General features: G+C 48.7%; 1 protein-coding gene across 1 annotated transcript in view; it reads right to left on the bottom strand.

The window, feature by feature from the left end:
- Positions 1 to 1,647: 1,647 nt before the first annotated feature.
- The window catches only part of ONECUT3 (one cut homeobox 3), a 60,379-nt gene continuing 47,312 nt past the window's right edge, over positions 1,648 to 14,714 (bottom strand). Inside the window, exon 2 of the mRNA XM_083720560.1 lies at positions 1,648 to 3,103. Coding sequence (XP_083576686.1) covers positions 2,811 to 3,103 — 293 coding nt within the window. The 3' untranslated portion in view covers positions 1,648 to 2,810. The remainder of the gene's footprint in view (positions 3,104 to 14,714) is intronic.

The raw sequence follows: 14,714 nt of genomic DNA, 5'->3' as shown, positions 1-14,714 counted from the left end.
TTTTCTTTTCAAAGTTCATCCTCCTTTCGAATCAAATAATATTATCCGATGGCGTGGCTTTCCTCCTCCTCCTCATCGTTCCAGAAGTCGCCTAACCGTGGATTCAACACTTCGCCTTCAACGTAAAGTGAACAGGGGGGAAAAGACCTCCACACAGACCGTGCTATTTGTACCCGCATCAATTTGGTATTGTCCCATTAAAAACCAAAAACAAGAAGACACACAGACACACGGACGCACAGACACACAAAGAAACCCCACGTTTACTGGGGAGGTGGCGAGGGTGAGATTCTCTTGCCCCCTGGGCTTTCTCGACGTCGTCTCCTCTTTGGCCCTTTGGGTTCAAACGTTGGGGAGGCTTGGCTCGCGAAAGCGTCCCCCATCCTCTTTTGACCCCGCCATTGTCTCGTTTTATTTCGCCTTTGCAAGTCACTCGTGATTCGTGGTGCCGGCCCCTGTTGAGGACAACGCTCCTTCCAGAAATGAAGAAGAGAATCGTGGTGTATCTATCTTGTAATTATTATTTTTTTAAGGCAGGCTGTTAATTGGCACACATTCACTCATGCACACACTCAAATAGTCAGTTATCTTTCATACGTTGCCAGAGATCCATTTTTAATTTTTTTGAGCTTGTTGTAGAGTTTTTCTTTTTCCAGGAGCAGAGGGGTGGAATGGGGACAGGGGGTGGTTGAGAAGGAGGTTTGCATTTCTCGCCACCCACAATGTCGATCTGTACTTAAATATATCTCTATCTCTGTTCTGCAAGCAGATTCGCAATTGGGGCCTCCGTCCACCAATCCAGTTCTTATCATATCGGTCATTTCCCCACCTCTCTGTGTTGATAGCAGGATACAGGAGGTGGTGGCCTTGTGGGTACGCTGCAAGGAGATGGACAGAATCGGTCCATTCTGGGGCTCTCTTCTGGAATGAAACCAAGGTCAAGACAGAAGGCGAGACGGCGGTCCAGCGTCCGGAAAAAAGAACGGAAATCCTGTCATCTCCTTTCCTTTGGTTTCGTTAAAGCTTTTCGTTTCTCTCTCTCTCTTTTTTAAAATACCCGAATTATGTACCTAAAATGTGCTTCGTGACCCGCTTATATTTTCTCTCTCTCGAGGTGACACAGTGCAACTTAGCTTTAGACCCCCCCGCACGACTGATTCCAGGGGGGGGAGGAAGGGGGTATTTTTTTGTGTGAGTTGCTACTCTCCCTCTTCCTTTCCACACTTTGGCTTCGAATTCCTTTGAGAGGAACCATTGATAGAACAAGAACAAGACGTCTTCTCTTCGGCTGATTCTCCTACACTTTTTGGTTGCTCTATTTTTTTTCTTTTGGTAGACGTGAATCATGTTGTTGTGCAGTTGACCATTAGTTTTAGGGTGTATATTCATGGAGGGGTTGGTTTGGAGAGTAACGCCTTCTGTTCATGAGCTGCGTAGACGATGGGATGCAAGGAAGGGTGTTGAGCAGGTGAGTGGGTAACAAATGTGCGTGAGGACAGCATGGTAATGTTTTGGTGACGCTTGCAAAAATGGTTCTCCATGCTTTCCCCTTGTTGGTCCTACGAATGCCATACTCATTACTGGTTTTATTATTATTATTATTATTATTATTATTATTATTATTATTATTAAAAACTTTCTCAGCCCCCTTAAGCATTTTTGGTTTGCAATCTGAGGAACACCCCATAAACGCCATTCATGCAGGCCGCCATTGATTCCACTCGCCCTTGCCTAGGATGCAACAGCTTGTCCCCAAACGAATTGCAAACCGTTCCCACGCGACACGGTCGTTTGCCTTTTCCCCATCCCACATCCAAAAGGGCTGTTATCAGCTTCGCAACAGTGACCCTCGTTTGAAATGGAGCTGTGGGGGCAGGGGTCTGGAAACTTGGGGGCTCAGCTGTGTCCTAGAATGCAAGACCATTGCTGGTGCCAAGGTAGCCATGACAGGAAAATAGACAGCTACCTAATACTGAGACAGACCATAGGTCCATTTCACTCAGCACTGTATACACTGACTGGCAACAGCTCTCTGGGGATTTCAGGCTGGGAATTTCCCCCAGCCATGCCTGCAGATGCCTGGTATTTATTTATTTTTTGCATGCAAAGCTGATGCTTTACTATTGAAAGGTGAATGGTCTAGGGGTTGAAACCCAGGGACAGGGAAAGGGCAGAAGGAAGGTGTACCAGTTTGACATGGTTACTTGCCCTCCCAACAATTGCCCAGTGCTGGCCTGTGTTTAAGGCATCCAGCACACACTCAGTTGGCCAAGGCACCCACCGACCCTCAATGATATGGCTTTCGCCTCCCGCATAACGGGGACTTCAAAACAGACTTCCTTGAAAACGTCTGCAATTAAACCAGCCCCTTAATCCCCTTGCCCAGCCATCAGAATGGCACAACACCCTCTGGGCTGGGTGTTTGTTTGTTTGTTTGTTTATGGGCCAAGTGGCGTCTCTCACCTAAGCCAAAGATTTTGGGGGCTACTTGTGAGATGGTGCCAAGCAAGTGACACTCTGCAAATCAGGCACCAGCTTTTAGATGGCGGCCGGAGGCAAGGGCTCCTGTGCATCTCAGACGCATGGCAGTTGTGCATCTAAGACCCATGGATGCTCCCAGAGCTCTAGCAGCATCCCAGTTGCACCTGGTGCGGATGGCTGTGCTTGAGTGGCTGGTTGCTCAAGGCGTGCGCATGGCGGTGAGGAGAAGGAAAGCCAGCATGGTGAAGGCAATGAGTTTTTTGGCTGCTGTGTGGTGTTGGACAAGAGGGGGGAGATGTAGGGAGAGGGTGAGAAGAAGGAGGAGGAGATCATGCTTTGGAAAAAGTGCTTGTAGATGAAGAAGGAACCCCGGGGTTGGCGCCCGGGTCTTCCTGCCAACGGTTCATGCACCTCCGGCGAGCGTTCATGAAGAAGTTGCTAACGGTGTTGAGTTCCAGGCCCAGCTGCTGCGAGATGGTCATCTGCATCTCCTTAGAAGGCCGCTTGTTCTCCTTGAAGATGGCAATCAGGGTGCGGCGCTGGAGGTCCGTGAAGACGAGGCGCTGCTTCTTCGGCTGTAAGTTCCTGTCCTTCTGCTGCTCCTGCTCTTTACGTTTGCATGCTATATGTCGACGTCGGAGGAGGAAGGGGCCGGGAAGGAGGGAGGGGGAGGAGGAGGAGGAAGAGGAGGAGGAAGAGGAAACAAAAGAACACAACCATCAAACAAGATGCAGAACAATGCTTCTTCCAACTTTTCGGGGCGCCCTCCCCCATACAGAGGACAAAAAAATCTGCTCTGACCTTTCCCCTGGCAAGAGACCCCACCCCATACATTGGTACTTCTGTGGTCCTTCATTAAGGCTACAGCAGAACCTCGGTTTCCGAACGTCTCGGAAGTCAAACACTTCGGCTTTTGGACGCCGAAAACCCGGAAGCGACTGCGGTTTCCAAACGCTTTTCCGAAGCCGAACGTGACACGCGGCTCCCGTTTTGAGTTTTCCGTCAGCAAACGCTTCCGGAATCGACTGCTTCGGTTGTTGAACGTTTCGGAAGTCGGACGGTCAGTTGGTACGGGTTACGTCCGAAAACCGAGGTTCCAATGTATCTGTGTTCTGTATTCTTTTTTTTTAGAATAAAAGATTCGCCCAGTTTCCCCCATTTCTGCACCCTTGCCTACAGATGGTGCAAATCTTACATTTGGACATAACCTCCTGCTTCTTTTGCAAATGGAGGACTAGGTACCAACCTCTGAATAGTTATCAAACCCCTTGCTCAGCAGCCCATACGGTTTAACAATCCATCCCTCTTATCAGAGATCTCTGGGAATTGTAGTTCTGTGAGGAGAATAGGAGGCGGTTCTTGATAAACTCTCAGCACCCTTAAACAAACTGCAGGTCCCAGGATTCGTTGGAGAAGGAGGAGGCCATGGCTGCTAAAGTGATATTATACAGTACTTTAAACAACCTTCAAGGGTTATCGATTCCAACCCCCGTGCAATGCAGGAACCACATCTAAACATTCCCTGACAGGTGGCCAACCAACCTCTGTCTTAAGACCTCCAAGGATGGAGAGTCCATCTTCCTAGAGAGTCCATTCCTAATGTTTAGCTGGAATATCCTTGCTCATCATTTGAACCCACTGGTTGGGGTCCTACCCTCTGGGGCAGCAGAAAACGAGCTTGCTCCGTCTTCCAAGTCTTCCCCTTCAGATACAGTGGTACATCGGGTTACATACGCTTCAGGTTACAGACTCCGCTAACCCAGAAATAGTACCTCAGGTTAAGAACTTTGCTTCAGGATGAGAACAGAAATCGTGCTCTCGCGGTGCGGAGGCAGCAGGAGGCCCCATTAGCTGAAGTGGTGCTTCAGGTCAAGAACAGTTTCAGGTTAAGAATGGACCTCCGGAACGAATTAAGTACATAACCAGAGGTACCACTGTATTGGAAGACGGCTATCAAATCAGTCTTCTCTTCGCCAGGCTAAACGTACCCACCTCCCTCAACCGTTCCCTATGACTTGGTTTCCAGAACTTTCTGGTGTGTAGTGCTGATGCGTCCTCTGTCTCCAAACATCATTAATTATTAGTATTAGTATGGATTTTAATTATTAGTATTTTCTCTCTCTCTCTCTCTCCCTTTTTTTTTTTTTTTAAGGTTGGGCGACTCCTCTCTCTCTCTTCCTTTTTTTATTTTTTAAAGATTGGGCGAAGCTTTGGGTGTTTCTCAATCCAAAAACCCCCAGCAGAGGAATTAAAAAACCTACCCTATGACCATCAGATGCTTGCAAGGAAAACAAATACAAGATATAAACCTTTTTGGCACATCAACAGGTAATATTTACTTATTATTTAAAAGTCATCTTTTTAAAAGTCATTTTTTTATTTAAAAAAAAAACCACACACACAGAGACGAAAATTTCAGAAAGCTTAAAAAGGAAAGGGGGAGGGAAAAAACACACAAGATTCTCAAAATTAGAAGTTGGGTCAAAGCATTTGCGACAGGCAAACCACCCACCACCAAATCCTTCATCCCTTCTCCCCAGCCCACAACCTCCCCCCCTCCAGCAGCTTCCCATCAACTCCCAACAGACAAAATCGATTTGGTCATTGGTTTTCCATGTATGCATTGGTGTCACCAGTGTTCCCCAACCTGGGGCTGGGTGCCCCCAGGATATTCCAAGGGGGCCACAGGTGAAAATGTGTAATGGGGGGGGACCACAGCATGCTAGGGGGCCGCAGAAGGAAGTGAGAAGTGCAGGGGGGAAGCATTTTTTTAAAAAAAATCCTCATTGGCTGGTTATCCCCTTGGCCAGTCATAAGCGGGTAAGGGGATACTTCCTTGCAGATCCTTGGAGCAGTCCTGGTTTGTCGCTGGCAAGAGAGGGCGATCGCTGAGGCTCCCATTTTGACCAGTAGACCCCACGATCCAGAACCACCAGTTCAGGTAAGTGCGATTGGTTGGCAATGGGGAAGGCTGGGTGAGCCATAACTGCTTGTTGCTGCTGTCAGTACTGGGCCCGGGGGCAGCCTAGGCCTGACTCTGCAATCCACCCCAGCGCCTACTGGATCACGGCCTTCGGATGGTGCCAAGGGGCACAGGGCCCGCCGGCAGCGTCAGCCCAGCTCTACGAGGCACAGGGTGAAACCCACCCCAGTGCCCCTCCCAGTGGGGTTGTCTGCTGTCAGAGACTGGGCAGGCTGCCCACCGAACCAGCAAAAACAAATACAGTGGTGCCTCAGGTTACATACGCTTCAGGTTACATACGCTTCAGGTTACAGACTCCGCTAACCCAGAAATAGTGCTTCAGGTTAAGAACTTTGCTTCAGGATAAGAACAAAAATCATGCTCCGGCGGCACAGCAGCAGCAGCGGGAGGCCCCATTAGCTAATGGGGTGCTTCAGGTTAAGAACAGTTTCAAGTTAAGGACAGAACTCCGGAATGAATTAAGTACTTAACCTGAGGTACCACTGCACTCCTTGTTGCCTTGGAGCTGTCCATGATGTCGCCTCAGGAGCAAGCGGCTCACTTGGAGCTCTCCGTGGTCCTGAAACACCAGACCTGCCTTGGGGCTCTCCATGGTGCTGCCTCAGGAGCAAGCGGCTCACGTGGAGCTCTCCGTGGTCCTGAAACGCCCAACTTGTCTTGCTGCATGAGCTTCTCCGTGGGACCAGAACAGGAGATGCCAGGCCTCCAAGATGTATGCTTCCTGAGATGTTTCTTACTGATCATGCCAAAGATCAGACTTAGAACATTCTGCATGCAAAGCTTGTATTCTGCCACTGAGCTATGGGTGCTCCTGGGGAACAAGGGGTATGTGGCTATGGGGGCGTGGATCCGGTGGCCTGTCGTGAGGAGGCCCTGCACTTTAAATTTTTGCCACTGCCTGTGCTCAAGAGCCCTTTTCATGCTTTAGCCATGCCTAGATGCCAGAATACAGTCCTAGCCCAGGCAAACCATTTCAGCCTTTTCATTTTAGTATTTACTGAATTAATATACCATCCTTCGTTGAAAGATCTCAGGGCAGTTCACAGAATAAAATACATGCTAAAGGACAAGTAAGATAACTAACCCACCCCCTTCCCACAGACATCTTTAAAAGGCTGTGGGAATATTGATTAGCTGGATGAAGAGCAACATTTTTGCCCGGCACCTAAAATATACCAGAACCTTGCCCAGGAAAGGGAGATTCTAGAAAAATGCAACCCCTGTTGCTGATGGAAGTAGTCCAACTCATGTAACACGTTGACGACTAATCTACACACAATAATTACTGTATTTTTTGCTCTGTAAGACTCACTTTTCCCCTCCTAAAAAGTAAGGGGAAATGTGTGTGCGTCTTATGGAGCGAATGCAGGCTGCGCAGCTATCCCAGAAGCCAGAACAGCAAGAGGGATTCCTGCTTTCACTGCGCAGCGATCCCTCTTGCTGTTCTGGCTTCTGTGATTCAGAATATTTTTTTTCTTGTTTTCCTCCTCCAAAAACTAGGTGCGTCTGGTGGCCTGGTGCGTCTTATAGAGCAAAAAATACGGTATGTAATGAAGGCACCAGGCGAACCTTCTGAACATGTGCAGAGTGTGTCCCCTGTTACAGCTGACGAAACCACCACCCTTCTTCACGGGGTTACTCTCTGGACAGAGTGAATCCCAACATCTCTCATCTGAAGCACAGATACCAGTAAATCTCAAATATATTCTTCCCTTCCTTTTGGAGGGGGGCTGGGACGGGATCTCTCCCTCTCTCCCTCCCTCCCTCCCTCCCTCCCTCCAAGAAGAGGCTTAACACTTAACATGTCCCTTTGCAATTCAATATAATTACAGCTCAGCAGAGCAGGAATCAATAGCTGCTGTAGTCGGATCTATACACAAGAGCACCACCAAAGCCTCTCTTCATATTTCTCATTCTTTGTGTATGACGGTCTAGGCAGCCTTGGTCTGGCTGTTCACAGGCTCCAGGGGGCATTTGTGTTGAAGGCCACTATGTTCCTCTGCTTCACAGACTCGCCGGGGTCTTCCCTCTTTGGCAAAAAGGTAGGATTAAATAACACGGTGAAGCTTCGCTTACAGCTCCAGCTGCAGGTGATTCTACTTAAAGTAGACTGATTGAAAACAATGGTGACCAGGGCCAAGTCAATTCAGTGGGTCTGCTGCTGCAAGTGGGACTTAGTTGGCTACAGCCTAATATCTATCTATCATCTATCTATCTATCTAAAGCCTAATCTCTCTCTCTCATCTATCATCTCTATCTGTTTGTCTGTCTATCATCTATCATCTATCTATCTATCATCTATCTATCTATCTATCTATCATCTATCTATCATCTATCATCTATCATCTATCATCTATCTATCTATCTATCTATCTATCATCTATCTATCTATCATCTATCTATATCTATCTATCATCTATCTATCTATCTATCTATCTATCTATATCTATCTATCTATCTATCTATCTATCTATCTATCTATCTATCTATCTATCCGCTCTCTCGCTCTCTGCTCTTGCCAATCTAGCAGTTCGAAAGCACTTCAAAGTGCAAGTAGATAAATAGGTACCGCTCTGGTGGGAAGGTAAACGGCGTTTCCGTGCGCTGCTCTGGTTTGCCAGAAGCAGCTTAGTCCTGCTGGCCACATGACCCGGAAACTGTACGCCGGCTCCCTCGGCCAAGAAAGCGAGATGAGTACCAAAATCCCAGAGTCAGCCACGACTGGACCTAATGGTCAGGGGTCCCTTTACCCTTTTTACCAGGAACATACAATTCAATCTGAGACAGATTGAATTGTATCATAGTGAGAGGCTCACACGAGCCTGCAGCCAGTTCTCTGCTGTGCCTGTAAAAAGGGGAATGTACCTCTGCTCCATAAAGGAACTTGATAGCGCAAGTTAGGAATGATATTAATAAACAATATATCCTCTCCTTCCACCCTGAACATTCCCAAAACTGGCTGTGACTCTCCAGAGTCTCAGGGTCAGAGATGCCGGGGACTGACTCTGACGCCATCTGCGTGCAGCATGCAGGCTCCACCGCGAAGCCAACCTCTCTCTACTCTTCACAAACCTGCCTTGCACAAAACAACGGTCTGTTGTCCTCCATCTCCCTCGGTTCTTTCTTCTGCAAGTGTCCGGGCAAAGAAGAGAAAGAAGAAAAGTAAAGGGGGAGTGGAGAGGAAGAGAATTGTTTCTAAAAAGAAGGGGATATGTAATGGGGGAATGGAGGGGGGCTGCCATTGATAGGCGGCGGTTGTCTCTCCCTGCGGGAGCTCCTCTCAGCATTTCGGCGACTAAATATACCTGATGCCTCCCTGCAGGGTGAAGGTGCTGAGAGACCCAGCACCAGTTTCCCCATTGTAGCCCTAAATGCATCTGCTTATCCTCAGCCCCCTTTGCAACGCAACCTGCAATTTTCTGCCCTGCACACAGACACACACATGCATGCAATTGCATGGCTATTACTCAAGCGCTGGCAATTTAGGCAAACGACAAAAGGTTGGCAATACGAGGTGGGCTGGCTCTGGTTGTTCGTTAACAAGAGGGGGTGTTTTTTGTTCCGTGTGTTGACAGCAACAACACAGCGGTTTTTGCACAAGGGCGAAGACTCCTGCAAGCAATGGGAGTGCGTGGCGGATCAATGACCGTGAGACCGAGGCCCGGTCATAGAACCGTGGAGCTGTAGACTTGGAAGAGACACACACACCCACACCCCAGGGTCATTTAGACCCTGCAATACAGGAATCACAACTAGAAAATGCTCTGGCGTAAAAAGGACCCTGGACGGTTAAGTCCAGTCAAAGGCGACTATGGGGTTGCTGCGCTCATCTCGCTTTCAGGCCGAGGGAGCCGGCGTTTGTCCACAGACAGCTTTCCAGGTTGTGTGGCCAGCAGGACTAAACCGCTTCTGGTGCATGGCGAAAACCAGAGCACACAGAAACGCCATTTACCTTCCCGCTGCAGTGGTACCTATTTATCTACTTGCACTGGCCTGCTTTCGAACTGCTAGGTTGGCTGGAGCTGGGGCAGAGCAACGGGAGCTCAGCCCATCGCAGGGATTCGAACCGCAGACCTGCCGATCAGCAAGCTCAAGAAGGGATTCCTGTAAGCCCATCTCAGTTGAAAGCATTCTGAGCCACCACAATCCTGTTGCGATGTATTCTGCTGGCCACCAGGTGGGACTATGGCTTCATCTGCAAGCTAGGCTCTTTTGCTTACAGCCATTCACAAACTGACCTCTCAAAATCCACCAGCCAGAAAAAACTGGGAAAACAGAGGAGGTGTGAGTAACAATTTCACCCAATTTCTCCAGGATTGAGGAGAAATTCTCAGACAGTTTCTCAGAGCCAGGGCTCACCATCGGGAGTGCGGGAAATGCACAGATTATTTTATCTTCCCACCCTAAGAATTCTTATTTTTTGCTAGATGATTGCATCACGGGAGAAACGTTGGAGGGGATGGAATAGGACGTCCCTATTTTCAGGGGAGAAACGTTGGAGGGGATGGAATAGGACGTCCCTCTTTTCAGGGGAGAAGCGTTGGAGGGGATGGAATAGGACGTCCCTATTTTCAGGGGAGAAACGTTGGAGGGGATGGAATAGGACGTCCCTATTTTCAGGGGAGAAACGTTGGAGGGGATGGAATAGGACGTCCCTGTTTTCAGGGGAGAAACGTTGGAGGGGATGGAATAGGATGGCCCTATTTTCAGGGGAGAAACGTTGGAGGGGATGGAATAGGACGTCCCTATTTTCAGGGGAGAAACGTTGGAGGGGATGGAATAGGACGTCCCTATTTTCGTGGGAGAAACGTTGGAGAGGATGGAATAGGACTTCCCTATTTTCAGGGGAGAAACATTGGAGGGGATGGAGTTATGCGACTGTTTACGAGGCATCTGAAAGCAGCCCTATAGAGGGAAGTATTAAAATGTTTGATGTTTTATTACATTTTTATATATTTTGGAAGCCACACAGAATGGCTGGGGCAACCCAGTCAGATGGACGGGGTATAAATAATATTAAAAATTATTATTATTATTATTATTATTATTATTATTATTATTATTAAATAGGACGTCCCTATTTTCATCAGAGAAATGTTGGCAGGTACGCTACTGCAGGATAGATAGGTGGTAGAATATCTGGGTTCTGTTCCAGCAACTCTACTTAGTGGCGTAGCGTGGGTTGTCAGCACCCGGGGCAAGGCAAGTAATTTGCGCCCCCTAACCCGTGGATTTGCGCCCCCTAACCCGTGGATTTGCGTCCCCTAACCCTAACCCCCAGATGTTGCGCCCGGTGCGGCCAGCCCCCCCTGCACCCTCCACGCTACGCCACTGACTCTACTTCCTTTTACCACCCTCTGTCGGAGACAGGGTACTGGGTTAGAGAGACCTGCTAGCCAGGGTCTCAGGATTGGTTCCCTTAGAGCAGTGGGAGCAGTTTGTGATTGGTATGCAGCCAGCATGCCCTGAGCTCCCGCGCTCTCCCAAGCAGACTGTCTGCAGCAACGCAAATTAAATCTTCCTCTGAACTCTGCAAATTAGGATGTAAGACAATACAAAAGGCTCCTGAGCTTTGCTGCGGAATCTATTTTCGCCTCTCTCTCTTTGAGGTGGGCTGGGGTGGGATAACTTAGTCATCTAAGGAAAGGGGAGGGAGGGAGGGAAGGAGGGAGGAAGGAAGGAAGGAAGGAAGGAAGGAAGGAAGGAAGGAAGGAAGGAAGGAAGGAAGAAGGCAGGAAGAAAAAGGAAGGAAGGAAGGAAGGAAGGAAGGAAGGAAGGAAGGAAGGAAGGAAGGAAGGAAGGAAGGAAGGAAGGAAGGAAGGACTTCTGTAGACAAGTTTGGCACAATATTCACATGGCTGAGTATCATTCCGCACGATGCATTTTGTATGATACCCAGTGCCAGATTTACAATAAGCTAAACAAGCCATAGCTTAGGGCCCCACTCTCTTTGGGGGGCTCCCCCAAAATAAAGGAAAATAACCTGGATGTACATTTCCAAAACATAAGATAACAAAAAAATAAAATAAAACCTACATATAGCGATAGTGTTTTGTAGGATCCTATTTGTTGTGTGCACTGCAAGAAGTGAGCTTACAGGGAACCAGGCAGAGGGCCTTCTTGGTGGTGGCGCCCTCCTATCAGATGTCAAGGAAAGAAACAACTACCTGACTTTTAGAGGACATCTGAGGGCAGCCCTGTTTAGGGAAGTTTTTAATGTTTGATGTTTTATCGTGTTTTTAATATTTTGTTGGAAGCCGCCCAAAGTGGCTGGGGAAGCCCAGCCAGATGGGAGGGGTATAAATAAATAAATAATGATGATGATGATGATGATTCTATTTGTCCCTGTGTCAGTTTCAGTTTATTGGTTAATTTTCCCGGTACCATTGAGTACCATTGGTCCATGCTTACTCCTGACAGCTCTCTGCAGTGTCTCGTTCTTTTCTTCACTCTCGTCGTTCTCCTTTCCCTCCCTCGCCTCCTTTCACTCTCAATCTCTTCTTCTGAACCAGCCCCAGCTAATGCGAGGGGAGCCAATTGCTCCTAATAAACTGCCACAGTAACACAACCTGGCAGGGGAGACTCAGTGACGGTGCCAGAGGGTACCTGGAGAAACCGAGTGACAGCTCAATTTGTACCTGGTGTGAGGAGGAGGAGGAGGAGGAGGAGAGACGCAAGGAGAAGGATAGATGGAGACACAGAAGAGGCTCTCTAAATGGAAAGAACCACCAGGAATAACAGTCCCCAGTTTTCAGGGACAGATCACACACCCTCCTACTATTTAAAAAAACATAGTACAGGTAATCAACTAGGTTTTACTCACAGAATCATAAAATTGCACAGCTATAATAATAATAATTTATTATTTATACCCCGCCCATCTGACTGGGTTTCCCCAGCCACTCTGGGCGGCTCCCAACAGAATATTAAAGACACGATAAAACATCAAACATTAAAAAAAACTTCCCTAAACAGGGCTGCCTTCAGATGTCTTCTAAAAGTCAGCTAGTTGTTTATTTCCTTGACATTTGATGGGAGGGTGTTCCACAGGGAGGGCGCCACCACCGAGAAGGCCCTCTGCCTGGTTCCCTGTAACCTCGCTTCTTGCAGGGAACTGCCAGAAGACCCTTGGGAGATGGACCCTGGTGTCCGGGGTGGAGACGCTCCTTCAGGTATACTGGGCTGAGGTCGTTTAGGGCTTTCAAGGTCAGCACCAACACTTTGAATTGTGCCCAGAAACGTCCTGGGAGCCAATGTAGGTCTTTCAGGACCAGTGTTATGTGGTTTCAGCGGCCATTCCCAGTCCCCAGTTTGGCTGCCTCATTCTGAATTAGTTGCAGTTTCTAGGTCACCTTCCAAGGTAGTCCCACAGAGAGTGCATGGCAGTAGTCCAAGCGGGAGATAACCAGAGCATGCACCACTCCGGTGACACAGTCTGTGGGCAGGTGGGGTCTCATCCTGCATACCAGATGGAGCTGGGAGACAGCCGCCCTGGACACAGAGTTGACCTGCGCCTCCATGGACATCTGTGAGTCCAAGATGACACCCAGGCTGCGCACCTGGTCCTTCGGGGGCACATTCACCCCATTCAGGACCAGGGAGTCCCCCACACCCCTCCACCCCCTGTCCTCCAAAAACAGTACTTCTGTCTTGTCAGGATTCAACCTCAATCTAATCGCAACTTCCGGACCAGCTGCAAAGGGCAGCCCCACGAAAAGCACATTACAGCAGTCAAGAGCATACCAGGATTTGATTGTCGTGGGGTGCGGAGAAAGGGAGAGAGAGAGAGAGAGAGAGAGAGAGAAAGAAAGAACCCTTCTTTCTTGTATCAAATGGACGGATCGTGCCGCGCTTGGGAACTGGGAAACTTCCTGGCATCGCCCTTTAAAAAATGACCCCCATCTGGAGCTGTTTCTGCTGGCAAAGAACCTATAAATCACAGGAAGGACCTGATAGATTTCCAATCAAATTTCTCTTCCCACAAGCAGCCTCGCTGCAGCTGCAGGACTCCTCCTGCTCCCTCTCCAAACATCGTTTCTGCACCCCACCCCCGCCCACCAACTGCTGCCATCCCAACTTCTCTGGACACTCTGGTGGGCGGAGAAAGGGGGGATGGGACGATGGAGAACCCAGGATCGGCCATTGATTCCCCCGAACCTGTCGATTTTATTGAAACCCCCAGAAGTAGCTTTAAGAACAAAAGAGGTTGGGGCCAGAATGGCTTGATGACGACATGAATCGTTCTTCGTTCTCGTTGAGCTGTGCAAACTCCCCTTAAAATCTTGGTCAATTTGCACCCCTGCCATTTGGGTGTGGGTGTGTGTGCCGAACATGCTCCTTGCAATGCCTTTGTTATTGTTTGTATGGTTGTGTTTTTTGCTGAAAAAAGAGGTGCCAGAACTCACCACGAACCCTTAAAGACCTAGGTTGGCTCCCGGGGTGTTTCCGAACACAATTCAAAGGGTTGGTGCTGACCTTGAAAGCCCTAAACGGCCTCAAAGGCCCAGTATCCCTGAAGGAGCGTCTCTACCCTGGACACCGGGGACCATCTCCTGAGGACCTTCTGGCGGTTCCCTCCCTGCGAGGAGCGAGGTTACAGGGAACCAGGCAGAGGGCCTTCTTGGTGGTGGCGCCCACTCATTCAACTCATTTAAAAACACCAGGCAGGCCCCACAAATAACCCAGAGATGCCTTTGAAATAAAAGCACACATTCTACTCATGTAAAAACACACTGGTTCCTGGACCGTCCGCATCCGAGAGGTTCTAGAACAGGGGTCAGCAAACTTTTTCGGCAGGGGGCCAGTCCACTGTCCCTCAGACCTTGTGGGGGGCCGGACTATTTTTTTTTGGGGGGGGGGGGGAAATGACTGAATTCCTATGCCCCACAAATAACCCAGAGATGCATTTTAAATAAAAGGACACATTCTACTCATGTAAAAACACGCTGATTCCTGGACCATCCGCGGGCCGGATTGAGAAGGCGATTGGGCTGGATCCAGCCCCCGGGCCTTAAGTTCCCTACCATAGAATCGTAGAGTTGGAAGGGACCCCCCCTAGCCCAACCCCCCTTGCAATGCAATAATAATAATAATAATAATAATAATTTCTTATTTATACCCCACCCATCTGGCTGGGTTTCCCCAGCCACTCTGGGCGGCTTCCACAGAGACCAAAAATACACTAAAATGTCACACATTGAAAACTTCCCTAAACAGGGCTGCCTTAAGATGTCTTCTGAATGTCAGGTAG

This window comes from Podarcis gaigeae (genome assembly GCF_964106915.1).
Source record: "Podarcis gaigeae genome assembly, chromosome: 18".
Classification (NCBI taxonomy): Eukaryota; Metazoa; Chordata; class Lepidosauria; order Squamata; family Lacertidae; genus Podarcis; species Podarcis gaigeae.
This window is presented reverse-complemented; position numbering and strand designations above follow the sequence as displayed.